At 37.6% G+C, this 27,474-nt stretch overlaps 3 protein-coding genes and 1 non-coding gene across 5 annotated transcripts; 1 reads left to right on the forward strand and 3 right to left on the reverse strand.

Moving 5' to 3' along the window:
• The first annotated feature begins 3,402 nt into the window (after window positions 1–3,402).
• On the forward strand, window positions 3,403–9,189 carry LOC112167135 (auxin response factor 4). 2 transcript variants are annotated; one of them, XM_040506777.1, is made up of 13 exons: window positions 3,403–3,729; window positions 3,970–4,330; window positions 4,464–4,520; window positions 4,677–4,859; window positions 4,983–5,067; window positions 5,145–5,235; window positions 5,704–5,868; window positions 6,541–6,660; window positions 6,750–6,819; window positions 7,182–7,344; window positions 7,430–8,172; window positions 8,260–8,450; window positions 8,723–9,189. In XM_040506777.1, the coding sequence occupies exons 1-13, from the start codon at window positions 3,446–3,448 to the stop codon at window positions 8,904–8,906; spliced, it is 2,697 nt and encodes an 898-aa protein (XP_040362711.1). In that variant the 5' UTR covers window positions 3,403–3,445; the 3' UTR covers window positions 8,907–9,189. The 2 variants fall into 2 exon arrangements, with proteins under 2 accessions (XP_040362711.1, XP_040362710.1); XM_040506776.1 differs by having other exon boundaries at window positions 3,404–3,729; window positions 6,744–6,819.
• A 2,805-nt stretch (window positions 9,190–11,994) lies between these two features.
• LOC112163852 (serpin-ZX) lies at window positions 11,995–13,071 on the reverse strand. Its single transcript, XM_024300118.1, has one exon. The coding sequence runs from the start codon at window positions 13,069–13,071 to the stop codon at window positions 11,995–11,997; it is 1,077 nt and encodes a 358-aa protein (XP_024155886.1).
• Window positions 13,072–20,181: 7,110 nt separating this feature from the next.
• On the reverse strand, window positions 20,182–20,284 carry LOC112168601. Its single transcript, XR_002924360.1, has one exon. It is a non-coding gene; the product is annotated as a U6 spliceosomal RNA (small nuclear RNA).
• A 1,210-nt stretch (window positions 20,285–21,494) lies between these two features.
• Window positions 21,495–27,346, reverse strand: LOC112165761 (isovaleryl-CoA dehydrogenase, mitochondrial). The gene is made up of 14 exons (XM_024302401.2): window positions 27,035–27,346; window positions 26,639–26,780; window positions 25,894–26,018; window positions 25,762–25,806; window positions 25,102–25,150; window positions 24,905–25,014; window positions 23,956–24,032; window positions 23,625–23,675; window positions 23,463–23,527; window positions 22,813–22,967; window positions 22,678–22,718; window positions 22,528–22,582; window positions 22,372–22,428; window positions 21,495–22,072 (listed from the first exon to the last, which is right to left on the reverse strand). The coding sequence occupies exons 1-14, from the start codon at window positions 27,140–27,142 to the stop codon at window positions 21,926–21,928; spliced, it is 1,227 nt and encodes a 408-aa protein (XP_024158169.1). The 5' UTR covers window positions 27,143–27,346; the 3' UTR covers window positions 21,495–21,925.
• Window positions 27,347–27,474: the final 128 nt, after the last annotated feature.

Genomic DNA, 27,474 nt, shown 5'->3' on the forward strand with positions numbered 1-27,474 from the left:
GATTTTTATTTTTCTCTTTCCAACGGCTTACATACGGAGATCATCCCTTGCTTTAAGATGCAATTGTAGTATAAATAAATGGCATCTTCAAGCAAGAGGGGTGGTAGACAACTTTCTCAGGTGTGCGGAGTTTATTTCTAAGTTTTTAGGCTTATCTATATTATTATTAAAAGAAGAGGCTTTGTTAGCTAAAATAAAAAAAATTTAACAGAAATGACCCTAAAACATTAAAATACTTGAGAATTAATTAAATTACAAGGGTCATTATGACAATTGCAAATTATATTTTTATTAATAAAAATAAACAAAATAAATCCCACAAATTTCACTTTTCTCTCCCACTAGCCTCTCTCAGCAATAACTGTTTTCATCCATTATTTTTTTCATCTTTTAAAAAAAAAAAAATACATATACTTACACATGCTCTGCATGTGTAGAGAAATGCCAGTTGTTTTTTAATAAAATAAGGGTGAATTGTTATCTAGTTGAATTTCTTGGATCATCTTTCTTATTTTCTTGGATTCATTGGTATTCATATAATCAATCAAGTTTTCATAACTGATTCTTGAGCACTGTCATAAGTTTTCAAAAATAAATTTGATATGCCGGTTGATTTCTATACAATCTGTCAAATGAGTTTGAAATTAACCAAAAAGAGAATATCACAAATGGTCACTCAACTTTTACCTATTCGATACTTTGATCACTCACTTTTTAAATATATCACTTTGGTCACTCAACTTTAACTATGTTAATCACTTTAATCACTTCATTAATTTTTTTCATTGAAAAAAATTTATTTGCCACAATATCAAGAAGGGATATTTTCGTCCAACCAATTGTGAAAAATTAAGAAATCTTAATTGGAATGAATGAGAAAAGTGATTAAAGTGAGACAAAATGGTCATTCGGTGGCCAAAGTGATTGAATGAGTAATAGTTGAGTGACCAAAGTGATATATTTGAAAGTTGAGTGACCAAAGTATCGAATGAGTTATAGTTGAGCGACCATTTATGAAATTCTTCCCTAACTAAAATTAAAATTAACTATACCAATATTAACTGAGGTTGGCTCTCAAATATTAAAATCCTAAAAACCAACAACCCGATTCTATTATCAGCTTAGGCCAAAAACCAATTGGACTAATCGAACCGAACCGACCCGAATCCGCATCAAGTGCAGAGCGCGTGAGATAAGAAATAGGGGGACAGCTTGTAAGAGCAAGTTCACTCGTTGGATCACTAGGTCACTTACTATTCACTGCTTTTTAGTGTATATTTTCATTTTCTGAGTCACGAAATATACTGTGCCCGTGACCCAGGGCACGAAATACACTGTGCAGGTCACCATAGTAACATAGAACACTGTACAAAGTGACCCAGGACACGAAATACATTGTGCTCGTGACCCAGAGGGTGAAATTAACACTAAAAAACAGTGAATAGTGGGTGACCTGGTGACCCAACGGGTGAAACTTGCTCTAAATGCCACTGCGCTCCGTACCAATGTCTCATGTCTCAGACCATCGTAGGCATCTCTGTAAATGCGACAAACCACGAGGGCAAAACTGTCACAACAGAAATCGAGGCGCAGAGAGAGACAGAGAGAGAGAGAGAGAGAGAATGTATGTGTGGGGCTAGAGAAGCAGCGCCAAAGGCGCAGGCCTCCTGCATCATCTTTTCCCCTCTGATCGAATCAGAACCTCCCTCACTCGCCCTTCCCTCTCCGTCACACGACTCCGCACCTCCAATGTACAGAGCATGCTCATCACGCGCAGTAAATGGGAGTGGGGAACCAGGGTTGGTTGTTAATGATAAAAGAGGTTGATTAGACGTGAGAGGTGGTTATGGGGAAAAGAGATTTGGACTGCGGGAGAGGTGGTGGAGGTGGTGGTCTGAATCACCCGAGACTCTTCTTGATAACAACTAGGACAGGAAGGAACAAACGATTTACTCCCACGATAAGTGCTGCTGCCAAAAGAGGAAGGCCCGGGGCCCTTTTCCTTGTTTAAGGGTGACAACTCTCTGTCTCTGAGTTTTGTTTTTGTTAATGGCTTCTGACTTCACTGTCTCCTAACCCCAACTGAATCGCTATTACACTCCTAGGCTACTAGCTACACTAATCGTTGTTTTTTCTGAACATGGTTGATGGCAAATAGCGATTTATAAGGTCTCATCCAAAAAAATATATATTACGATTTAAGGCGTATTTATATAAGCTAAATTACCCCAAAATCGAGGTGTTGTCCAAATAGTTAAGTGAGGATGATATTACTGTTATGTAATACTACTAGATAGTAGTTAGTGGGTCAATAATTGGTATTGGAGATAAATTTAGCTGTGAGCCTGTGATATATCATCTCTAAAGGTGGAGTAAAATAAATGTTGAAGGTAATGTACGACTCAAAGATGTAATGACAAGGTGGAGTGGGTGAGAGACTCAAACATAGTGCTGATTGAATGAGTTTCATAGTTGGAGCGACTCGTATGCCAAAGTGGAGCAAGTTAGACTAAAAAAAATCATGATTGAAAGTGGATTGGGTAAGGGAACGTTATATGACTTGAGGGATAATGGTTATTGAGAAAGGTTATATCTCATTAAGGTGGAGATTGTTGGATATGTGTGGCTTAATGAGAAAATGTGACAATATAATAAATATCAGTGAATATTTCACTCTTATGACATGAACATTTTATGACAGATTACTCTCCAAATAAAAATAAATTTTTTAAGAAAATCATTAGATCTTGCATAATAATTAAGTTATTCATGTGTAATTAATAGTATGCTTACGGCTCAATCTATTCTCTCTTCAGAGCATCATATTTTCTTTTTAAAAGTTGTATTGTTGATAAGATTGGAATTGAGTTATTCCTAACTCCTAATCCCACTTCCATTATTCATGCTCCCTAGTCGATGTATAGGGTGTGGTTCATAGAATCATAGGCTAGCTAGTTTTGTACTTTTGTTTCACCATAATTTACATGTGTTTTTTTTTAATCAATAATTTACATGTGTTGTTGAAATTAAACAAAAAGAAAAACGAAGATGCTCTTTACCTTTCTCACCTTTTCTTTCATTGAATGAAAACCCCTCTCTGTGGAGGGAAACCGATAGGTTAAAATTTGAGAGGACAGTCTTCTTTATTAACTTCATTAATACTCAGTCAGAAGAAGATGACAATTTTCCTTTTTATTGAAAATTTTTTGTGAAGAAAAATAAAGGGTTTGGAAACCCCTTTTTGTCTTTTCATTCTTGCCAGACCTTCCTTTTGTCTTGGTGGAGGGCCTCCCCCCCCTACAGGCTACAGTGGTTCAGTGAGAACTGGAAAGGAAATTAGTAATTGAATTTGAAAAGCCCAAAAAAGATAAAGAGCCGAGGGCAAAGGGCAAGGGCAAGGGCAAGGGCAAAAGCACAGAGGGGAGAGAGAGAGAGTGTGGGGGCAATGTACTGTCTTAACCTGTCCCCTCCACCCAACACACAGTCCCCTCACTTTCTCTCTCCATCTCTTCTTCCTCTTGTCGTAAACAGTCGAAGTCGAAAAGCCATCGCCACATTGGCTATTTTTGCCTTTTGTTATCCTATATGCAATTGTCTGTGTCTGCTGCTCCCTCTTCTCACTACCTGCAAATGGGTGTGGAGGAATCCTACTTTGAATTCCTTGATATTATTTGATACCCTTTTCTTTTCCTTCTCAACTTCAACCCTCTTCTGGTTGTGGCTTGCTTGGTTAGTGTGATTTGGGGTTATGCCTCAAAATATGATTTTCTTGTAGTTTTCTCACTTGTCTTCTGTTTTAGCTTTCTGGGTACCCCTCAAAATATGAGTTTCTTGAAATAATCTGACCCCATTTCCAGTTTTTCCTTACTTTTCCACTTGGTTACTGATACCCAACTTTTTTCATTTGTTCTATACTGGTGCTGGTGGGATTTGTCTAATTGGCTGAAGTTTTTGTTTGAGCAACTCCAGTGAACAATTCATGGAATTTGATCTGAACCATGCAGTAGTGGGTGATGTGGTGGAGAAGAATGCATATTGTAATGGGGATTGTGACAAGGGTGGTTGTGCTCATTGTTTGTCCTCTTCAACTTCTTCTTGTTCTTCAAATTCATCATCAGTTCCTGTGATTTCTTCAATCTATTTGGAGCTTTGGCATGCTTGTGCTGGTCCACTCATTTCACTACCCAAGAAAGGAAATGTGGTTGTCTACTTCCCACAAGGTCACTTGGAACAAGTTGCCTCATCATCCCCTCCTTTCTCATCCATGGAGAGGCCTCACTTTGATCTCCAGCCACAGATCTTCTGCAAGGTTGTCAATGTCCAGCTGCTTGTGAGTAACAGTTTTGGCCTGCTGAACTTAATTTTGTTTAGTTTATATACTTCCATATGAGTTTCAAGCATTCTGCCTCTTACACATAGGATTTGGTGAATGAAATTTGTTGTCTCTTGAATTTTTGAGACAGGCTAACAAGGAGAATGATGAGGTCTATACACATGTTACTTTGCTTCCTCAGGCAGAGGTATGATGCTTGGTTTTAAGCATAAGTAATTTTGTTGGAGGTTCTATACTCTATTTGACTTCTTTTTATTGCTGTGGAATTAAAGGGTTTGTGTTGGAATACTATTTATTTTTTTAGTTTGGGTTATGATGAGGTTGAATTTTGGATATTCAATAGTCGGCAGGAATGAATTTGGAAGGCAAAGAGCTTGAAGAGTTGGGGGTGGATGAGGGGGATGGGGGATCACCTACAAAATCAACCCCTCACATGTTTTGCAAAACACTTACAGCTTCTGATACCAGTACCCATGGAGGGTTCTCTGTTCCTCGCAGAGCTGCAGAAGACTGTTTCCCTCCTCTGGTGAGGATTTATGAATCTAATTTTCTTGCATTCACATTTTTGTCTTTATCCGGAAACTATGATTTTTGTTGTAGTGAGTTTGACGTAAACTAAAAGAATAAATTTCTACTTTTCAATTCTTAGGATTATAAGCAGCAAAGGCCCTCTCAAGAGCTTGTTGCAAAGGACCTACATGGTGTAGAATGGAGGTTTCGACATATTTATAGAGGTAAATAATTTTCTCATCACTCTGTGTGGTTTGTTTGGTGATTAAATTTATACAATTTGTTCTGTAATATTCATCAGGTCAGCCACGGCGGCATCTGCTCACCACAGGGTGGAGTATTTTTATAAGCCAAAAGAATCTTGTCTCAGGGGATGCTGTGCTCTTTCTGAGGTAATTACTTTTAATTGAATATATTGCAATTGATCACAGCTTAGTAATCAGTCACATTTGTTTCCTGACCAATTTGAAGGCTCCTTTTTTGATTTGTTTTAAATGGTGTTTAGTGAATACAATCAGGTTATGTATAGATAGGATGTTTGCCCGTTTTGAAGGGCTATTAATATCACAAAGGATTGTAAAAACACCGCTTTGCCCTTATAGTACGTAATTGTATTTACATTATTAATTTATTTTTAAAATCTTGTTCTGCTGGAATACACATCAATGTCCCAGAGGCCAGAATTGGTTTTCCCACGTAATTAGCTGTAATCTTGTGTGTATTCTTAATATCAACTGATTTGATGACACAAATGAGCACGAAAATGCGAATGTACCTCCTAGGAACAAAAATTTTCTTGATTCTGTTATTGTCTGATGCCCTTGATATCTTAAGTCACTTCTGACGGATGATGTTTGTAGGGGTGAAAATGGAGAGCTTAGGTTGGGCATTAGAAGAGCTGTTCGGCCTAGAAATGGCCTTCCTGATTCAGTTATCGGCAACCAGAATTCTTATTCTAGTGTTCTTTCCCCAGTCGCTAATGCTGTATCCACCAAGAGCATGTTCCATGTATTCTACAGTCCAAGGTACTATTATGGTCACTTGAAAAATGGACATATGCTATCATTCCACTTGACTCTTTGCCAATAATAGTATTTGATTTTCTGGTGGTATTTTAATAGAAATATGAGTATTCAGAGCAATTTTTCTTCTGTTTCTTTTCCTAAACCTTATGTATCGTCCTCTTAAATCTTTCTCATTACAAGAATAATATATTGTGTATCTGTCGTATCTTCTTCTGTAACAAAATACCTAGTATTCAATGTGTGCAATGCATACTTTTCCTGTTCACTCCAAATAATTTTGGCTAAGTGGATCTGACAGCAGTAGTTAGCTTGCATGACAAGCTGCCAATAAATATAATGTTCACTTCAAAACCCATAAAATACTTTCTCATGGTTTTGAACATCTGTTGTTTAAAGGATGATTCTCTCTTTAGATGAGACTTGGTTTTGTATGCTTAATCGTGAGGACCTCTCTATCTATTGCTCAAATCCACTAATCAATAGTATCCTTTTATTTCTCTAAATTTGAAACAGGGGATATATATTTTTACAACTAATCAACAAATCATCACATGAAGCCTATCATGTGTATAAGATGCATATACATTAAACAGCTTCTTATCTTTAGCTTGACGCCTTGGAAATTTCACAAGTGCTTGGTTATGCTTATGCACTTTTAATTGCTGAATGCAGGGCAAGCCATGCGGAGTTTGTTATTCCCTACCAAAAATATGTTAGAAGCATTGCTACTCCAGTGACCATGGGGACAAGATTCAAAATGAGATTTGATAGGGATGATTCACCAGAAAGAAGGTCTCTCATAAGTTGGATAATTAGCATGACCAGCATGTTGTTCTTATCACATTTTTATTGATGCAGATTCTGGTTTCTTGTAGGTGCAGTGGTGTAGTGACCGGCATCAGTGACTTGGATCCCTATCGATGGCCAAAATCAAAATGGAGATGCTTAATGGTATGCCATGTATTTTGTGTTGCTTATTTTATTGTAATGAACTGCATATTATTAAATTTTTCTGTCACTAAATTTTGCTAGGACAATTGTCATTATAGCCTCCACTTCCAAGTTCCTTTTTGCATCAAAGTTTGAATTTTCTATTTGCATCTTTCTGAGAGAGAAGAAGATTGCAACTGGGAAGATTTAAACGCAAGACTGTTTGCTCTTAGGGTCACTGTTGGTTTGTCATTATGCGTCTACACGACTACTCATACACTAATATGCACGTGCTGTAAAGTCCTGCCAAATTCAGGAATTCTAGTTCTTTTATTGCAGTGGTAAAAATTCTATATTTACGCCCTTTGGTTGACGTTTATCAGGTGAGATGGGATGACGATATAGGAAATGATCATCAAGAACGAGTCTCTTTGTGGGAGATTGATCCTTCTGTTTCTCTCCCACCTTTGAGCATTCAGTCTTCTCCAAGATTGAAGAAACTGCGGACAAGTCTGCAGGCATTCCCACCTAACCACTCCATTCCTGGTAGAATACTTCTCAGTGAGATAGCAAGTTTATTTTTTTATTATTTTCTTTCCCATATTGATTGTGAATCTGAATTTTCTTGCAGCTGGAAGTTGTGGGCTTATGGACTTTGAGGAGACAGTTAAATCCTCTAAGGTCTTGCAAGGTCAAGAAAATATGGGTTTCATATCACCCCACTATGGATGTGATACATTAAAGAGCCCTGTGGATTTTGAGATGCAGCCTTCGGCACATCAAAATCTTGCATCACATGTATCCCAGAAGGCTACTATTGGCGAGTTCATGAGAGCTCACCACACCAGTTACACAGGATTTGCGGAATCTGACAGATTTCCGAAAGTCTTGCAAGGTCAAGAAATATGCCCGTTGAGATCTTTGACAGGAAAAGCAAATTTCAATCTGGGCAATTGGGAGTCCAATCTTGGTAGCACATCTTTCAACAGTTATCAGGCACCCAAACCAAATATGTTCACTCTGGGTTCTGAATCGCTTCTAAACATGTATTTTCCTTATGGTGACATTCACAAGGTTGGCCAAGATCCCATGATATGCTCTAATACTACCAACTTTCCCAGAGAGAGTATCAAAGCGAATCCATATTCTATTCAGATGGGAGTTACAAGAAATGAAGTTGGAAGGCCAAAAAAACCTAGTGAGCATCAGCCACAGGAAAGTACCTCTGCTCTTCCTACTTTAGTGACAAATATAAAAAGTCCGAAAGAGGTCAGCGCTGATGGAACTGCTAATGGATGTAAACTTTTCGGTTTTTCCTTATCGGGGGAAACTCCCACCCTAAGTCAGAGTTCTAGTAAGAGGAGTTGTACAAAGGTATGCTATAATTACCACCAAAGTTGGGTTGTTAGTTGCCATGTCTTGGATATGTTTGCCAACTGACGTTGCATATATTAAGTGAAGGTTCACAAGCAAGGCAGCTTAGTGGGAAGAGCCATTGATCTCTCAAAACTGAATGGCTATGGTGACCTGCTGAGCGAACTAGAGCGGCTATTTAGCATGGAATGCCTTCTACGAGATCCTAATAAAGGATGGCGGATCTTGTATACTGACAGTGAGAATGATGTCATGGTTGTAGGGGATGACCCATGGCAGTGAGTCTCTCTCTCTCTCTCTCTCTAAATTAAACTTTCACATGGTAAAGTCTCAGCATGTTTGGAAGCAATAGCATAATTGAATCTCTAACTTCAGTTGCTTGCTGTTTTCTAATGACCACAACCCTCTCCATCCAATGTATATAACAAGCTTGAAGTTCTATTTTCGGAATATGCTTCTGATTAACTCTTATAAATATAGGTTCTTATTTTTTGTTTGAACTTTTAATTCTTATATATAACTTTCTGGAAATAATGGGTTCTTGGTGCAGTGAGTTCTGCAACGTGGTTTCCAAAATTCACATATACACCCAGGAAGAAGTGGAGAAGATGACAATCGGAATGATCAGTGATGATACCCAAAGTTGTTTGGAACAAGCTCCACCTATGCTGGAAGTGTCAAAGTCCTCATCAGTTGGGCAGCCGGATTCTTCTCCAACAGCAATTAGGGTCTGAGAAAGTTTCAATGCTGTCATTATGTTATAATTTAATGTCTGCATATGCATATACCATGCACACCAGAACCTTGTGTAGTCGCTGGTTTCTGGGTTTTAAGACGTAAGTTCAGTAATCGCCATTTCCAGTCTCTTGAAAACGAGATGTGTTTGGCTTTCTGTCGATTGACCTCTTTCTCATTGACACTATAAGTATGTTGTATGCTGGTTTTAAAATTTTAATGAGTGTTGGAATTATTCTCTAGGTTCCCAACAATAGTGTAGGAAAGAACAGAATTTCTGAATTTGTTTGGAACCTGAAGAGGTGATAATCTCGTGGAAGATATTTTGGAATGAAATGATAACATGCAAAAGTTTTAGCTACAAATCGCTATAGATGTTGGTGCTCAAGAAAGGTTTTTTTTTTTTTTTTATTTTTATTTTTTATTTTTTTTTTTTATTGAAAGGAGGCGGCAGTTAATATATTGATAAAAAATCAGAATGGCTCGTACATACCCTTCCGCTGTCATCTAGACAGACAAAAAGATGCGTTAGTATCAATAGTGATACATAGAACTGGGTCACTCATTGATGTTGGTGCTCATGAAAGTTAGCTATAAATGTAAGGGATATTTTCACAAATGGTGTATGAACTTTAGGCATTTCTACACTTTGGTGTACCAACTTTCATAACTATCAGAATGGTGTATCAAGTTTGCTCCAATCTTTCATTTTGGTGTACGCCGTTAAATTTTCCGTTATCTATGCAAAAAAAAAAAATCCTTTATCTTTCCTTTAGCTTTGTCAGTTTTTTTTTTTTTTTTTTTGTAAAGATAACGGAAAATTTAACGGCGTGCACCAAAATGAAATATTGGAGCAAACTTGATAACCATTCTGATAGTTATGAAAGTTGGTACACTAAAGTAAAGAAATGCCTAAAGTTCATACACCATCTGTGATGTTTTTTTCCCTAAATATAATGGGGATATGGTAGGCTATTAGATTCACTATCATATAATGTAAACTCTAATCAAGAGTATCTTTCAACAAAAAAAAAAAGAGCTTTTAAAAGATTGAACAATTCTAACACCGTAACTCAAATTTAGCGGGTCTGAAACCTCCACAATTGCAAGCGGGTTAACTTCAAAATGCATGGTCTTCACTAAATGTGTGCGTTTCGGGTTAACATGAGGTCAATCTGAAAAGAAACAGCTCGATCAACTAATATGTTTGACTCTAAGAATCCCGTTCTCTGTATTATTTTCTTTTTCTTTCAAAATATATGCTTCATAAGCGCCAATAGTTTCTATCAGAAACATTAGAAGAATGATACTGAAGACAAATGCATATATTGGAGCTTGTAAAACTCAGTATTGTCCAAAAAGAACAAGGATACGGTTACAAAGGAATTTTTTTCTTTTCTTAGGAATATAACATGATAGGAGCATAATTATGCGATATTAATAATGTTAATCTCTGTACTTTCTTTGTTAGTTTAGTATATTTTCTAGTTATTTACGTTGTTTACTTGTTTTATAGGTATTTTGAGCAAAGAAGGAGAAAAGAAGTAAAAGAGGGATTGAAAGGCAAAATCGGCAAATCTGCCTGTGCAGATCAGTCAACTTCGACAGATCACTGAGACCAGCTCACAATGAACCAGATTTTTTTCTTTATATTGATGGAAAGCTTCAGATGTCTAGTTTCCAGATCTTTTTACGGCTTGTCAATATCATTTTTCTAGAAGAAGTTATGGCCGATTTAGTACAACAAGGTCAGGCAGTGCGTGAATCTGAGGTTGGACGGGAATTTATGTTTCGAAGCCCAAGGACAATTTTGTGCTTCATATTCCGACTTATGATGGACAATTGGCATGATGTGAATGGTTGGAATAAGTCATCAAGTTCAAGAGGCAATAGGAAAACTCCACCTAAGCATGTGAACGTACCCTAATTCTTTTAGGTTTTAGATTTCCTACACAACAAGAAAGACGAAGGCAACCTCTAAGCATATAAAAGGAGATCAATCTGCAGCAGCTCTTGTCTTCTTTTCTCTCCTCTCTCTTCCTCCCCTTCTTTGTTTTGTTTTCTTCTATGTTGAACTAACTAGTTTTTATTAGTTAGGGGGCTGCTTGAAGCCCCAAATCATGATTGTAAACTTATTATGACTTTCAATTAGTTTTGTTTATCTATTGGATGAGAACCTAATTTCTATCTTCACATTGATGATTCCTTTGCATGTTTTCTTTGGTGCGCAACTTAGATTGCATGTTTAGGATTCTATTGCTAAGAATGATCATTGCCTGTGTCTTGTTTCGAGGGTTCCGTTGAGAGTTCTAGAGTAGTAAATCGTCTATAAGGCGAGTGATTAGGTTCCTAGATTAATTGAGACGCGTCGTACTCATGATGTCTTGTGATGTCTCGTTTTTCTTAATCTTAATGATTTCTATGTGTTAAATCTAGAGTTGCGTCAACCTAGGTTGCATTTTAGAAAATAGGTTAGGTGTAGAGCGTCTCTCACCTAGCATACAAGTAAGGAAGAACAATAGGTTAATTCAGGCGTTGGGTTAACTTGAGCATCTTCATCCATAGATAAATGAAATTAGGTTGAACATGATTAGTTTACTTGATTGATTGGCGGTGGATGCAATTCCTCTAACTTGTTTTATCTTTGATTTTCAAAACCCTAAATCAAGTCTTTTTATTTTCGGAGTCATTTAGTGTTTCGTTTTTATTTAACTAGTTCGTCAACCAAAACACCTTCAAAAATTATCAAACTTTGTCAGTAGTTAGTTTATCATGTCTAGAGTCTGTCTGTAAATTTTCGTGACATTTAGAATAGTTTAGAGTCGTCTGCCAGTCAGATCTTTATAACTGGACAGTTTAGGTTTATTTTGTTTTGAGTCTTTAGATTAGTGATTAGACCACAATCTCTTGCGGAAACGATCCCTACTCACCTATACTATTTTCAACAGCAAGTCCACAACGAGATAATTTCATAAGAGAACAAGAAGTAAACTAGAAAATAAAATTTAGCTATAGGAAACATAGCGAAACCTAATTAACTCTCTTAGAAATTGAAACTACTGTAAACATATCTTCCAGCAATAATAATCATCCCGCAAGAGGATTGAGCACCTGCCCCATGAACAGCACTGTTCCCGTCATGTTTTCCCTTATCAGAAACATGAAGGGGTGATCAGCCACAAAGTCTACCTTTTCTTTAGGCTCATAGTGTTTGCCTGAGCTAAAACACAATTGACCACAAGTTGCAGCTGCAGCTGTTGTGCCATTTTCATCAACCTCTATTACAGATTCGTGAACAATCTCCATTGAATTACAAACATCCCCCAGCCCCATTTTCTTTAGAACAGCCGAAGCTCCAAACCTGGAAGAAATTTTGAACTTTGGGATCAAGAAGTCCCCCACCCTAACACTCCCACACGATCTATGGCGATCTAGAAACCCAGCTTCGGAACAAACTCTCTCGGCCAGAGCCGGCAGCCCATCTCTTGCATCCGGAAGCAACCAGAACATAGAGAACTGCCGGGGGTCGTATTTACGGTTACGTGGGCAATCCCTTAATAAGTCATCATGGTCATACGTCCTGAAAGGAAGTCTCAAGACTTTAAAGCCGTCAAAGGTACCGATTGAGTGACAATACTTGCTGGTCATGAAAGGCACTCCCTTAACCAAGTCCCCATTCAGAAGGTGAAACTCATGCTCTTTTGTCTTCGATGCATTAAAGTACGTGTCGCCCCAAGTTGCTTTGAAGTATAAGGCGTTTGCAAAGATGAGACTCGTCCCACTGTTGACTGAGCCGGGAGGAAGAATCTGAGGGATGAGGCCTTTCGTCTCTTTCTCGACCCATGAATTCACTTGAATTCTCACTTGTTCTATATTGGTTTTGAAATCGACTTGGTTCAGAGCCGCCTTGTAAGAATCCAACACCACCTGTTTGTAACATTCCTGCAGAGGAACAGACTTGTCGACCCAGACGCCATTTGTGAAGTTCAAACGTGGCCCACCTCTAGTGGGTGAATCGACCAAAACGGAAGTGACGAGATCGCAGGCGAGGGAGTTGAGATCGTTGATGGACTTGGACTTGAGAAAAGAAAGAAACTGGGGACAGTTCTTCCCGGCGGCTATTAAGCTGAGGACGATGTGGATGGATATCGGGGAGTAGATCATGTTCTTGCCATCGAATCCAGTTTCAAGGAGCTGCTTGGTTATCTGCAGTGCGACGTTGGTCTGGTTGCTGATGGGTTCTTCAAGATTAAACTTGTTGGTGCTTGTTAATTCTTTCGAGATAATTTTGAGAGATCGCGTTGTTGTGAAAAGAGATCGAAGAGCGGACAGGCCGTATATATTGTGAAGAAAGAACGTACTGCTAGGGTTTTGTAAGTGTGGATTTGTTAGTGTAATTTATAGCAAAAATATATAATGCAATAAGAAAAACAAAACCCTAAAACCCTTACTTGCCGGTCAAATAACAAAGTGGGAGTTTTAATTTTTGTTTCCTAGTCAAAAGAGAGATATAGTTCGTTCTCTCTCTCTCTCTCTAAAGCCCGAAGGCTGGAATTTTCCATTCTAAGAAATCGTTCTCGTCTTGCCCGGACTCCCGGGCTGGCCTCTGGCCTCACCGCCGTCATGAGGTCTACTGCTGGACGGGTAATCGATGGCTACTGCTCATGGGGCTCCGTCAGAGGGGTTTTGCTCGGGGCTTAATTTATCAGATGGTTTCGGCTGGGCTGGTGCGAGGCGGTGGTCGTGCTATACAGGAGCGGTGGTCCATCCCCGTTGACGGTTTCTTGGTCGATGGCTCCATGGATCTGAATCGATGGCGGTGTGAGGTTGCGAGGACCTGGATCGAGGATGGGTTTTCCGTGGTGGGGTAGGTTGTGGCGGCGTGTGGTGGACGAAGTTCAGCCGGACTATTTGTACGATGGGCATGGAGATAGAGACGGTGGACTGGACCAAATTAACCAAGCTTGATGGGCCTTGCGTGGACTTTTCTTTGGTGGCTGCCCTATTGGGCTTTGAGTTTTGGGTTGGGGTTTTTTCCATCTAGTGTAGTCTTTACAATAATTTCCTTTTAGACTTATATGTAGTTGCCGTTTTGTGGATTTTAAGACATAAGTTCTAATCGGCCTTATCATGGTCTTGAAAACGAGATGTGTTTGGCTTTTGTCGATTGACCGCTTTCTCATTAACAGTAAATAGTATGATATACTCTGCGACTTTAATTTTTTTTTTTTTAGATAGTGTCAGGGTATTATAAAGACTTCTTAAGTCTAAAAATTCATTGGTACATGTTAAATGCTCCAATTATGTATTGCAACATATTGTCCGGCCTTTTTAACAACTTCGTGAGTTGAATGCTGGTATGGAGGTTCTCAACCAGGACGCTCAAGCCACTTGTTGTGGTTGACTTTTCAATGTTTTAAATTTTTAATGAGTATAAATTATTGGATATGGAGTATTATTCTCTAGGTTTCTAAAAACAGCGCAGAAAACAACAAAATTTTTGAGTTTGTTTGGAACCTGAAGAGGTACTGATCCGTGGAAGATATTTTGGATTTATTATAGCGAAACTAGATCAATACACGTACATACTATACAACTTTAAAGGAAAAAAAAAAACAGTTATGAAATAAGTTATAAGAGAGAAAGGGAAGAAGCCTAATACCATTTGTTGAGAGTAGAGAAATAAGTTACTTGTAGATGGAGAGATAAGGTGGAAAAGAAATAAAAATCACTATGCTTCCCTTTATTTAGTTAAGTGAAAAGGGTGTTACGGAAAATTTTGGCCGACATTGGGAGACTGGTGTACCCTGTTTGATGACTTCACTCGTGACGCCGAGTCACTCATGCCGCCAAGAGAGTGCCTTGTTCAATCACATTGAAGGCTTAACATTTATGAACAACAATAACCTAGCAAATAGGCTGCCTTCGGTTCCTTTAAACCAAGATCAGATATTCGAGCCAACCTGATTTCCTAAAGAAGTTGGATCAGTCCTTTACAGTCTCAAACTGGGTCATCACTACCGGAACTCTGACATAAGATTAATGGTCATAATTTTGGACCGAAACAGTTGGAAAATATCCAAGTACCTAAAGAGCCAACTATATTAGAAAACTATGTTGGAGTTGAATTGTATAGCTTCTCATTTGTTATGGCTTGGTCATTTTATGGTTGATATTCGTGCACGTACATACTCCCTTTTTCCTATATTTTCAGAAAAAAAAAAAAAAATTAATATATGATCTATTTGAAGCTGCCACCGGTATGAGAATGATGCATAATTATTTTTGAATCGAGGAGCATCGATTGATCTACCTTATGGCTGGATAGATAAATGTTTGAATGTGAAATGTATCAAAATTTAGACTTATATATGTGACATTAATGTTGAATGTGAAATGTATTCTAAATTTAGACTCATATAATTCCCTTGGAAATCTACCATATTCTCAATAAAATAAAAAGTCTTCAATCAGCCTTTAAACCTTGTAGCTAGAGTTGTGTGAAGGAGATCTGCAAATATTACGACTAATTGGCCTGCTTATCAAGCCAAAAGGAGAATAAATTCAAGCAATTGGATCGGCTGTTTAGCTTAATAGTCGCCACTATCTTGACGGAGGCGTAATGAGACTACACGGTGATGCTCGTGGCAGTGGAGCTAGGTGCTCATTCTGCTGTGTACATCAAAGGCCGCAGCCTTCTTGGGTGCCTTGAGGGTTGGGTGTCCAAAGTAGATTCTTTTGGGCACGGGTTGCTGTGGTTTTGGCTTGTGCTTTGATTTTAATTGGTCTTTTGTTGGCTGTGGTTCTTAGACCCATTCACTCTTGGGTCCATATTTGAGATCCAGAAGGATTCTACTTAAAAAGGTTGGGATTGGGGTCCCTGGTTTCCTGATTCTTGTTCTTGAGAGTTCGATTGCTAACGTTCAAGCTTTTGACAAATTTGGTGGCCTTCTTTCTCTTGGGGCTCTCACCCTACTCTGGTATTGGAAATTGTATTGAGGTGTATCTCCTTGGTTACGGTTACGGTCGTGGTTACAGTTACTACTACATTTATACTGCTCAAATAACATATGGAATGCTGTTCGATGCCTTTCGCCATTTAATCATGTTCTGGTTACTTTTTTATTTTAGATGCACTTGTGCATCTTGTTTCATTTCATTGATTTTCTTTTGATGCGTTTGCATTGCTCCATGTACTCCACAGTTCCAATTAATATAGCTTGTTGTAATTCCTTTAAAAAAAAATTTGCAAAGTTACAGTTATATCATATTTATTTAAGCTTGAGTCAGTTTCACTTATTTTTACTTATTGAAATTGTAATATGTGTTATCTTTCACCATTATGTAAATTATATAAATAGTGAACATTGCTAGCCATAGCATATACTGTTGAGAATCTCTCATGATATGGAAAGATTTAGGTGTAAAAGTAAAAAATGATAATTGGTATATTGAAGATAATTACAATTCAGAATATTACAAGATATATAGGAAAACAATCTACCTTCTATGGTATGGAATAATCTAGATCCTAAGTATTATCACAAAAATAAATTACAGCGATTGACAAAATGTGAAGGGAAACAATTAGCATTTACACCTAAATCTTTCCATATCATGAGAGATTCTCAACACTCCCCCTCAAGTTGAAGAGTGAATGTCATGAAGTCCCAACTTGGAAACTAAAGATTCAAAACTATCTCTTCCCATGCAATGCCTTTGTGAAAATGTCTGCGATTTGTAGAGAAGAAGGAACATATCTAGTAGAAATCAATCCGGCTTGTAGCTTCTCTAGAACCACATGACAATCAATCTCTATATGTTTTGTTCTTTCATGAAAAACCGGGTTGGCGGCAATATGTAATGCAGCTTGGTTGTCACAATACAAAGAAGCAGGTTTATCTTGAATAATCTAAAAATCTTGTAAAATGTACCTCAGCCAAGTTAATTAATTCTCGACAAGTTATAGCCATAGCATGGTACTCGACTTCTGCTGATGAACATGCCACATTACTTTGCTTCTTAGATTTCCATGAAATCAATGAATTACCAAGGAAAACAGAATATCTAGTTGTTGACTTTCTTGTTGTTGGACAACTTGCCCAATCTGAGTCACAATAAGCTTTTAAAGCCAAATCATTTTCTGATGGAAAGAAAATGCCTCTACCCGGATTTCCCTTAATAAAATGCAATACTCTCATGGAAGCTTCTATATGAGGTTTCCTTGGTTGATTCATGAATTGGCTAAGAATCCGAACAGAATACACAATATCTGGTCTTGTCACAGTGAGATAAATGAGTTTCCCAATCGATCTCGGATAATGTGTGGGATCTTTAAGAATTTCCCCATTTGTAGGTGTAAGCTTTAAATTTTGTTCCATAGGAAAATGACATGGACGTGCTCTTGTAAGACCTGCATCAAGTAGAATATCTAATGCATATTTTCGTTGAGAAACAAAAATTCCTTTCTTGGACCGTGAGACTTCAATGCCCAAGAAATATTTAAGATTGCGAAGATCCTTTATGCGAAATTCCTTATGAAGATATACCTTTAATAATTCAATGGCTTTGGGATCATTTCCAGTGAGCACAATATCGTCAACATAAATGAGCACAGCAGTAAAAGAATTACCAACCACACGTGTAAATAATGAATAATCAGCCTTGGATTGCCTGTAACCAGCCTTTTGAAAGCATTGGAAAATTTGGAGAACTAATATCGGGAGGCTTGTTTGAGACCATATAATGACTTATTTAGTCGACATACCAGATTCTCCCCCTGTCGACTGAATCTAGGTGGAGGAAGCATATAAACCTCTTCATGAAGGTCACCATGAAGGAACGCATTTTGGACGTCCGTTTGACGAAGACTCCAATTTCGGGAGGCAGCAATAGCGAGGAGACACCTAAATGTGGTGAGCTTGGCAGTGGGTGAGAAAGTCTCACAATAATCCACTCCTTCAACTTGGGTTTAACCCTTGGCAACGAGGCGGGCCTTGTAATGTTCAATGGTGCCATCTGAATTATACTTGATCTTGTACTCCCATTTGCAGCCAATGGGTTCCTTACCGGGAGGAAGAGGAGTAAGGCTCCAGGTGTTGTTAGCCTCAAAAGCTTGAATTTCAGATGTCATTGCTTTTTGCTTCTGCAAAACTATTAGGTTCCACATTTCGAGTAATATTGGCAATAAAAGAACGGTGAGATGAAGAAAAATGGTGATAGAAAATGTAATTAGAAAGTGGATAACGCGTACTTTATTAGGAAATGGCCACAAAGATGATGAATCCTCCTGGGTAGGCAGCACAACATGAGAACAAACATAATCTTTTAGTTTGACATTTGGTTTTCTAATGCGTTCTGAGCGGCAAAGTGCAGGGACAATATCCTCATTAAGGACTGGAGGAGAAGAAGGAGGTGAAGATGGTGATGAAGGTAAAGAGTTGTCAAGTGGAGGGGATGAATGATGTAAAGATGGTGATGGAGGTGTCTGATCATTGGGATAAGTCTCATGGTCAGACAAGACATCTGGAGATAAAGAATTGTCAACTTGAGGAAGGGTGTGTTCAATGGGAGAAACCCTAGATGCAGACAAGGGTTCTTGAGGGATATCATTTTCAGGAATCACATTAGGAAGCACTGCATCATGAGGCTGCAGAGAAAGATTAGGAGAATCTTGCTTATAAAGAAATATATCCTCACGAAAAACAACATCCCTGCTAGTGAAAATTTTTTTGGTAGTTAGATCATAAAGTTTATATGCCTTTTGACCAAAAGGATATCCAACAAATATGCATTTATGAGCACGAGGATCAAATTTGCGTTTGGGGTGAATATTAGTGGCATATGCAAGACAACCAAAAACATGAATATGAGAATATTGGGGAACACGTTGAAATATTTTTTCAAATGGAGATTTACCAGAAAAAAGTGGTGTAGGCAGACGGTTGATAAGATAAATTGCTATGAGAACACATTCCGCCCAAAACTCTAATGGAAGATTAGCTTGAAAAAGTAAAGCACGGGCAATCGTGATTATATGGCGATGTTTTTGTTCCACAACTCCATTTTGTTGGGGTGTGTAAACACAAGAATGCTGATGAATGATGCCATTAGCTTGAAAAAAATGAACGCATGGATAAAAATTCACTTCCATTATCAGAACGAATGTGTTGTACCTTTTGATTGAATTGTGTCTCAGTAAAGGCAAGAACAGATTTCACTCAACTATTACACTATCAATCACTTTAGTCACCCAAGGAGTTAGAGGTGGCAAACGGGCCGCCCCGGCCCGGCCCTACCCATTTTAAGCTGGCCTAGTCGTGCTTCGTGCCGTGCTTGGGCCGGCCCATTTATTATCGTGCCAGGCTCGTGCCGGCCCATTTACTTAAACATTAAGCCCGGCCCGACCTATGGCTCGAGCCCATATCGTGCTGGGCTGTGCTCATGCCGGATCAATAACGGGCCGTGCTCGTGTCTACCCACTATAAAACACGATTTTAAAATCTTAATTTGAACAAATAAAAATTAATTTTATTTAACTATTTGGAAAATTAAAATAAATTAAGTTCTACAACGTTTTTCTTAATCTTAGCTTTTTAAGATTAGATTTCTAATAATTTTTTATATTCCACTATAAGAAAGAAAAAAAAAAAAACTTAAAATATATTGTTTTTAGTATATTATTGTGAGATTAATCTTTATTAATATACTAAATCATCTATAATTCTTTCCTTCATTCTCTAGTTTTTTTTTTTTTTCTTTTTTCCCTTCATTCTATAGTTGTATTATTATGAGATTAGTTTTTATTAATAAACATATATTTAATGTTTAGAAAAAATATTTATGTCAAAATAAGGATATAATGTTTTGTTTCATTATTTTGACAATATAAAAGAAAGCATTGGTGGAATTGTCATGAAATTTTAAATAAAAATGTTTCATATTCAAATCTCATCATTGTAGTTTTTAAATATTTTTAAAAACAAAATGAAATTTTGTGTTTGTAACGGGCCGACCCACAATATATCATGCTCGGGTCGTGCCAGGCCCATTACGGGCTCGGGCCGGGCCGGGCCAATGGGCCAATATTCTTAGGCCCAGCCCCACCCGTTATTCTAACGTGCTCAGGTCGTGCCAGGCCGCTTTTAAGCGTGTCGGGCCCGTGCCGTGCTCGTGCTTAGTGGCCCGTTTACCACCTCTACAAGGAGTACATGGTTTGTTGTCTTGGAATTCAGTTATCTTAAAACATCAAAGGTCATAACAAAATTTTTTAAAAAAAAATTGGACGATTTATCGATTTATGCATGTCATCCTTGCGCAGGGGCCATGCTAATCTTCTTTATATCGTTCCAATTTTATCGGATGTCCCCAAAGGGACAAGCTTACTTGCAAGACCGTCTATTAATAAACCTTCTTTCAAGCGCTTGCTTCCGATGTGGGACTTGTGCGGCACTATTGGATAGGAATTTGACTTTAAGTGCAATTCTATGGTTGGGGATATGCTATTAAAAACCTTTGTGATGATTTGAAACATTACCTCCAAGGCATTAATAAAACGATATAAAGACACGGAAAAATTTCACAAATGGTCACTCAACTATGACTCATTCGACACTTTGGTCACTCAAGTACCAAATATATCACTTTAGTCACTCAACTATTACACTGTCAATCACTTTAGTCACCCAAGGAGTTTTTTTTTTTTTTTAATGAAAAAAATTAACAAGGTGACTAAAGTGATTGACAGTGTAATAATTGAGTGACCAAAGTGATATATTTGAAACTTGAGTGTCCAAAGTATCGAATGAGTCATAGTTGAGTAACCATTTGTGGAATTCTCCCTAAAGACACTGAAAGATTTATCATATATATGTGCTTACATTTGTTCTAACCTATTTCATCTGAACAGATAGTTGGATATAAAAACCGAGTTCTAATTATGAAAAACCAGCTGGCCAAAAAAAAAAAATCTTTCTATGAAAACTCATGAACTTGTAAACTGTAGATTGTAGAATGTAAGCTACTTCAATTTCTACCCATCATCACGTAGGAGATGACGACCAGAAGGAAAACAGAGAACTACCTGAGCTTTAAGCTTCTGTACGAGCGCTGATGAATTCTGAGAAATTGTCCTATGAAGTTGATTTTGGGGTATTTAGTGGTCAAAAGCTGACGTGGACAATTATCAACCTCTGGATTTTGCATCAACGGATGAAAACAAAACTTAAGGACAACCAAGGAGCGATGTTAACCAAGGAGAGGATACGGATCCAACCTTCTCTGTATTGTTCCAATCTTATTTGGATGTATTGTTCCAATCATATTTGGATGTCCCCAAAAGGACGAGTTATGTCCAAAACAAGAGAATATAATGCATCTTCCTACGTGCGATGTTGTCCCCAAAAAAGAAAAATGCGTTGTGTGGAGTTGATGGTTGTGACTAGTGAAGGTTGAAAGCTAACCGATTTTAACAATTTACATATTAATCTCTCTCAAGGATTAATACATTGATATAAATCTACTTGCTCTAAATTTTATGCATTAAAATCAATATATGACAGTAACAAAAGAGGTAAGAGACAAGGCAATGGCCGTAAGACGAGGTATTGCAGAGTGTGTGGCTCAGAATAATCAAAGAAATCCCATCATACAAGTCACTGAACACCAACTAAACAAAGGTTCTCTTCTATTTTGTAGCATGGAAAAAAGTCTACAGAGAAGTACGAATTTCCCAATTTACATGGGAAAATAACTTTGTCACCGCTAGAAACTCTGATTCTCATTGACCTCAGTTGACAATCTACCTAAAGATCATCGAACCGCCATTCGTTCTCTTATTGGATACGGCAATTTCAACATAGATGCCAATAATGATGGTGTGATCCCTTGATTCTCAATTCCGGAATATGTGAGTGAAGTAAAGTCAGAAAGGCTGTACTCTAACATCAGCAGTATCCTGGAAAAGTATGGGTTTCTACAGATATCTCAATCCAGCAACTGAAAATGTACATCATGTCTCCTATTGCTCCTTAAATAGCCCACGACCAATTATCATCCTTCTGATCTCACTAGTCCCTGCTCCAATCTCATAGAGTTTGGCATCTCGAAGGAGACGGCCAGTTGGGTACTCATTTACATAGCCATTACCACCTAAGCATTGTATAGCCTGCAAGGTTCAAACTTGTCATGGCAAAATTCATGGATGTAAAGTTATCATACGTTCCTGTAAGCTGTTTTTTTCTCCAAATTTCAAGGATAAGGATATAAAGATCCTAGTTCCAATTGTATAAACCTCTCAGCAAAATAATCCAAACGGAGATTCTGAACTTCAATATGGGGGGGCATTAAAGCAATATGCAATATACAAGCTAAGTTGATTGCCTAAATGAGGTTTGCGTTTGAATAGCCAAATTACTTGGTTGCAAAAGTAGAGAGATAGAATGGAATTAGACCAGAATCTTTTACCTGCAAAGCAACCTGCGTGGCTCTTTCAGCCGTAGATAGTATAACTCCTGCACAGTCCTGAAAATTGTATCCACAGAGGTTATGGTTTGCCAAGAATTTATGTTGCCAAATGCTAAGACTGATGAAGAAGAAAACAGAATCAGAAAGCAAAAGTACCTTTGGGTCAACTCTTCCATTGTCACATTCCCTTGCAACAGAATACACATAGGCCCTGAAAAGAAGGGAAGAGAGCCAGAGAGAGTTATTTCTGTAACCATGTAAACATTAGATGATAGAACAGCGCATAAAGGAATCAAAATCCTCTACCTTGAAGATTGTAAAGAAGTATACATGTCAGCAATTTTCCCCTGTAATTGTAGTCCATTAACAGCGCAAGGGTTAAAGTTCACATAGAAGGAGCTAGAAAATGAGAAAGAAATTCGTCTAGACAAAACAATACACCTGTATAAGCTGAAACTCTCCAATAGGACGGCCAAACTGCTCTCGCTGTCGAACATAAGGAAGGACAACATCCATACATGCCTGCATAATACCTAGGGGCCCACCTGCTAAAACAAGCCTCTCTAAATCTAACCCTGACATCATGACATAGACTCCTGAAAGAAACAGTAATATAACAGAGTTATGGTGGTTGAAGATATTTATTTCTCAATTGAATTAGAATCATGAAAACATAGGACACTGATTCTAACAGCACTAAATGCATACGGTAAATCACCAAAAGGTCCTAAAGATGTTATCTACCTTCCCTAAACAAGAATTGTCATGGGAAGCAATAATTCGTCTTCCAAATATTAGTATTGCACGATGAGTGATGTTATAGACAAATGCGAATACGTGTCCGGTTGAGTTGTTAGAGTGAGACAAGAATAAGTCATTAGTCCCATTGCAACTGGCAGCTTCAAGGTAAAGTTCTGACCATCTTAATCCTAAAAACCAGCTTCAAAAGTTTAATAAGTTATAAGATCGCTAAGCAGCCAGCTTCTAACTATACAACATAACATTACTTGTTTATGTAATTAACACATGCAACATATTCCAAACAATCTCTTCTAGTCACGAAATTAGTAAAATAGTGAAGCATCACTAACCTTTTCCTTCCTGGCCAAGAACATTTTCATTCGAAACAAAGCAATTCTCAAAGACAAGCTCACATCTGGTCAGACCATTGCCACTGTTAGTAGAAAAACGAGAGAAACGAGAGGGGGCGGACTGTGATATAGATAATTTCAATTAAAGCATTGCAGACGTACGTATCGCTTCCTCGCATGCCGAGTTTGTCTAATTTCTGGGCAGTACTGAATCTGCATGGAGGTATAATTGACTCGATAAACATGAAGAATTTTAAGATGTTCCTCTTTCATTTTGTTATTACATTTTTATGTTTTAATAAAATGCATAAGTCTTGGTAACAATGTAAGATAGCAATCATACCCAATAAAAGTTTGTTTAATGATTCAAAAATCCAAACTACACTTATGGCCACATTTAAACTGGGTACCGTATAACCTAATTTGACATTTTTACTTATGCACATATATCACCTGTTTCAAACAGAAAATAGCTGTGTGATCATGCAATTACCCGGGTATCCCCTTCTCAATGATGAACGCTGTGATTCCCTTTGAGCCCGCATTTATGTCCGTTTTTGCATAAACAACCTGATCCATATAAATATTAGTTGCAGCAAAAAAAAAAAAAAATTATAAATGCGAGTTAAATCTTATGGCAAAATTACATGCATACATACAGACAAATTTACTACCTGAGCACTATGCATCAATAATAAAAATAATAAACAACCTGATCCATATAAATATTAGTTGCAGCAAAAAAAAAAAAAAATTATAAATGCGAGTTAAATCTTATGGCAAAATTACATGCATACATACAGACAAATTTATTACCTGAGCACTATGCATCAATAATAAAAATATAAATACATGCAGATTGCAGTGTCCTTCGCTTCATTCTTTGTGACACAAACGGTATCCTAAAGATAGTGCTTTACCACCGCCAAAACAAAATCCCATATGAATATGGGTCTGACATACATTTTAGAGATTATAGGGTGACAGAAGGTTGGTTCACATCTGGTGCAGTTCAATTATGAGATATATCTTAAGAGCATTCATGGAATTCGCTTTTGGAATGCTATCTAGCATCATGAAACATCTTGTGTATAAGCCTATTCTAGGTTCCTAGAGTAAGTGGTAGGAAAGCTCAAACTCCTCACATTCGTTGGAAAAATATAGTGAAAGCACAAAGTACACCAAAGAGAAATAGTGTGGGTTGGTTGACTTATATTCCACATAGAATTAACTTTTAAAAAAATTATATTAATGCATGTGTGTGTGTGTGTGACTGTGTGTAAATATATTAGTATTGCACATATTTACTTTATATGTATAGAGGACTGATCATGAAAATATCCCATTTCTTGGGCTATTTGATATAAACAGAAGATGCACACAGAGCAACGGTAAAGCACAGAGAGAGAGAGAGAAGCATATCGATATTCTAACAAATTTACCAATGTTTGAGCAACTGGGCCATTGGTGCACCACATCTTGTTCCCATTTAAGATATAACCCCCATCTGCTCGATCAGCTTTGCACTTCATGCTAACTACGTCAGAACCAGCTAGAAGGAGGGAGGGAGAGAGAGAGAGATCAGAATCTCAATAAATGAAAAATGAAATAATTAAAATAAATAGTACACATAACTTACAATTGGGCTCGCTCATTGCAAGAGCCCCTACATGCTCTCCACTAATAAGCTTCATATGAAAGATAGAATTTGTTAGTTAACAAGGACAAACAAATTGAAGATGAACTAATTAAGAAAGCATCTTGAACAAAAGAAAGAATATCCCATATAACATGATACTTCATTGGTCTGGAAATAAGAGTGGAAGGAGAAGGAAGAATGGAACAATGGACGTCAAGCTACCCATGAGTTTTCTGATCAATATTTAGTTCAATAGTATCACCAAGATATGTAATGTCAGCAGTTTTGCAATAAAAAAATTAAAAAATACTGTTGACAAATGTTTGAAACCGAAACGAATAAGCTGGCAGTCCCATAATCAGGTCATGAATGTGACATGCTAGATATGCTGTTAACTTGTGATCCCTCAAGTGATCGACTCTTTTTCTCTCCTTTTCTTCTTTACATAAACAGATAGTTTGGCTGGTTCTAACTTCTAACATTTTTCCAGCGGTAAACCAGCCATCTGTACTAGAATCACTAAAGCAAATTGGGCCACAGCCCCACGCCAACCTCCCTCTCTGTCTGTCCCAATCCACAACTTGAGAACACAAATAAAAGCTATACTAAGAGGCAATGAAGTAAAAATGTATATACTAATAATTCAAATAAAAGTAGAACCTTTGGCAAATACTTCTCTTTCTGAGTAGGATTTCCATGCCTCACCTACAAAACAAAGAATAAAAATAGAAACTTTAACAATTATACTATCTGTGCAACTATTGTCACAAATGTACTCATTTGTTTTGTTACCAATTGATTAATGCACAGGTTGGAATGGGCACCATATGATAGGCCAACAGATCCTGAAGCACGGCTTATTTCTTCCATAGCAATGCAGTGATACAAGTAGCCAAGACCCAGCCCTCCATATTCCTCTACAAGAAAACCAATAATCAAGTTCCAATTATTCAGAATTTACATGAACCAAAATAATGAATAGAACAGTGTATATTTCCTTTCTCCCATTTGTTTTTATGTGCCTTACAGATTCGTTACCCATCCTACCAGACAACTTCAAATAACTTCCTCATACATTTACAACAGGTTGAGGATGAATATCAACTCACTTGGTATTCAGTACTCAGTAGAGACTGCCAACCATAAGGAACAACAAAAATTTGTAGTATGTTAGAAGATGGTTGTATTCTGAGGAAAAAAAAATTGCAGATAGGGATGGAACAAAAGTTCCATGTTCCAATTTAAAATAGGTAGGACATTCTATACGACGAATGAAATGAAGAAGTCAACTAATGCAACATACATAGTACATAGTGAGATCTTCTTAGGAAGATTATTTTGCCTATCTTACAGCTTCTTCGATTACAAATTCACATAACAAGAAACTTGTTACGTAAACTAGACCCTGAACAACTGAAGAGCAAACATAAGTTCATAGCATCGCATACACACCCGAAAATTGATACATAATCTGTTAAAAAGAAAATTGCTTCTGTACATGATAAAGCAGCCAAATCACAATTGATGAAAATGATACCTGGGGCAGTAATTCCATGAAGGCTAAACTCTCCCATGAGCTTCCATAAGTTGACCTCCTTGGGAAAATTATTAGTTTGGTCTACTTTTGCAGCATGTGGGGCAATGTGTTCTTGTGCAAATTGACCCACACTTTCCTTAAACTGCATCAAAATTCAACATCATTATAAAAAGAAATTAACAGTAAGAATACCAAATTGTCCAAATGATCTACTATTTTAGATGGGCCCAATCAGTATTGACTTCTGATGCTGCAAACTTGATCGGTTCAATACAAAGAAGGCACCTTTTTTTTTTTTTTTTTTAATGAAGTTTTGGCAAAGAAATGAAATTTAACATAACAGAGGCTTGTGAATTTGATTTGATTGATAGAATACAGTAAGAGAGGGAGAGGGACCTGAATTTGAGTATCATCGAAGAGTAAAGAGGTAGAGAAAGAAGCCGCGTGTCTCTGATTTCTCAGAAGACTTGTAATCCCAGACCTCGCTGAAACCAGTCTTTGCATATTCACACCTTCGTTTCAGAGAGAGAGAGAAGATGAAGAAGAAGATGGTATGTGGCGCTTAAGGCTAAACTGGGGAGGTTGGTTTTCGTAAGTAGCCGAGTTTGAGTCACGTAGTGAGATTGAAGTTGGAGGCTTGGTGACGTGGTCTGAGGTGATTGGTGGCGGAGAGGAGAGGAGAGGAGAGAGACAAGAAGTGATGGAGCCAAGCTGGAGTTAGGCACAGATAATTGTACTGTTGTGATGGAGTGATATTCCCTTGTGTCTATCGAATCGATGACTCGTCCTTGAGTCTGGGACACTTTGCTAATGACTGCCGTACAGAATTATTGTTA

The sequence above is a fragment of the Rosa chinensis genome, chromosome 5 (assembly GCF_002994745.2).
Source record: "Rosa chinensis cultivar Old Blush chromosome 5, RchiOBHm-V2, whole genome shotgun sequence".
Classification (NCBI taxonomy): domain Eukaryota; kingdom Viridiplantae; phylum Streptophyta; class Magnoliopsida; order Rosales; family Rosaceae; genus Rosa; species Rosa chinensis.

Bases quoted from the DNA above. Each gene is read 5' to 3' on its own strand.
- LOC112167135 (XM_040506776.1), top strand. From the start codon at position 3,446: ATGTACTGTCTTAACCTGTCCCCTCCACCCAACACACAGTCCCCTCAC. The intron at 5,236-5,703 runs GTAATTACTTTT...TGATGTTTGTAG, and splicing joins GATGCTGTGCTCTTTCTGAG to GGGTGAAAATGGAGAGCTTA. The intron at 6,820-7,181 runs GTATGCCATGTA...GACGTTTATCAG, and splicing joins CAAAATGGAGATGCTTAATG to GTGAGATGGGATGACGATAT.
- LOC112165761 (XM_024302401.2), bottom strand. From the start codon at position 27,142: ATGCAAAGACTGGTTTCAGCGAGGTCTGGGATTACAAGTCTTCTGAGA. The intron at 23,676-23,955 runs GTAATTGCATGA...ACCTCCATGCAG, and splicing joins ATTGAGAAGGGGATACCCGG to ATTCAGTACTGCCCAGAAAT. The intron at 23,528-23,624 runs GTACGTCTGCAA...TGGTCTGACCAG, and splicing joins GGCATGCGAGGAAGCGATAC to ATGTGAGCTTGTCTTTGAGA.
- LOC112163852 (XM_024300118.1), bottom strand. From the start codon at position 13,071: ATGATCTACTCCCCGATATCCATCCACATCGTCCTCAGCTTAATAGCC.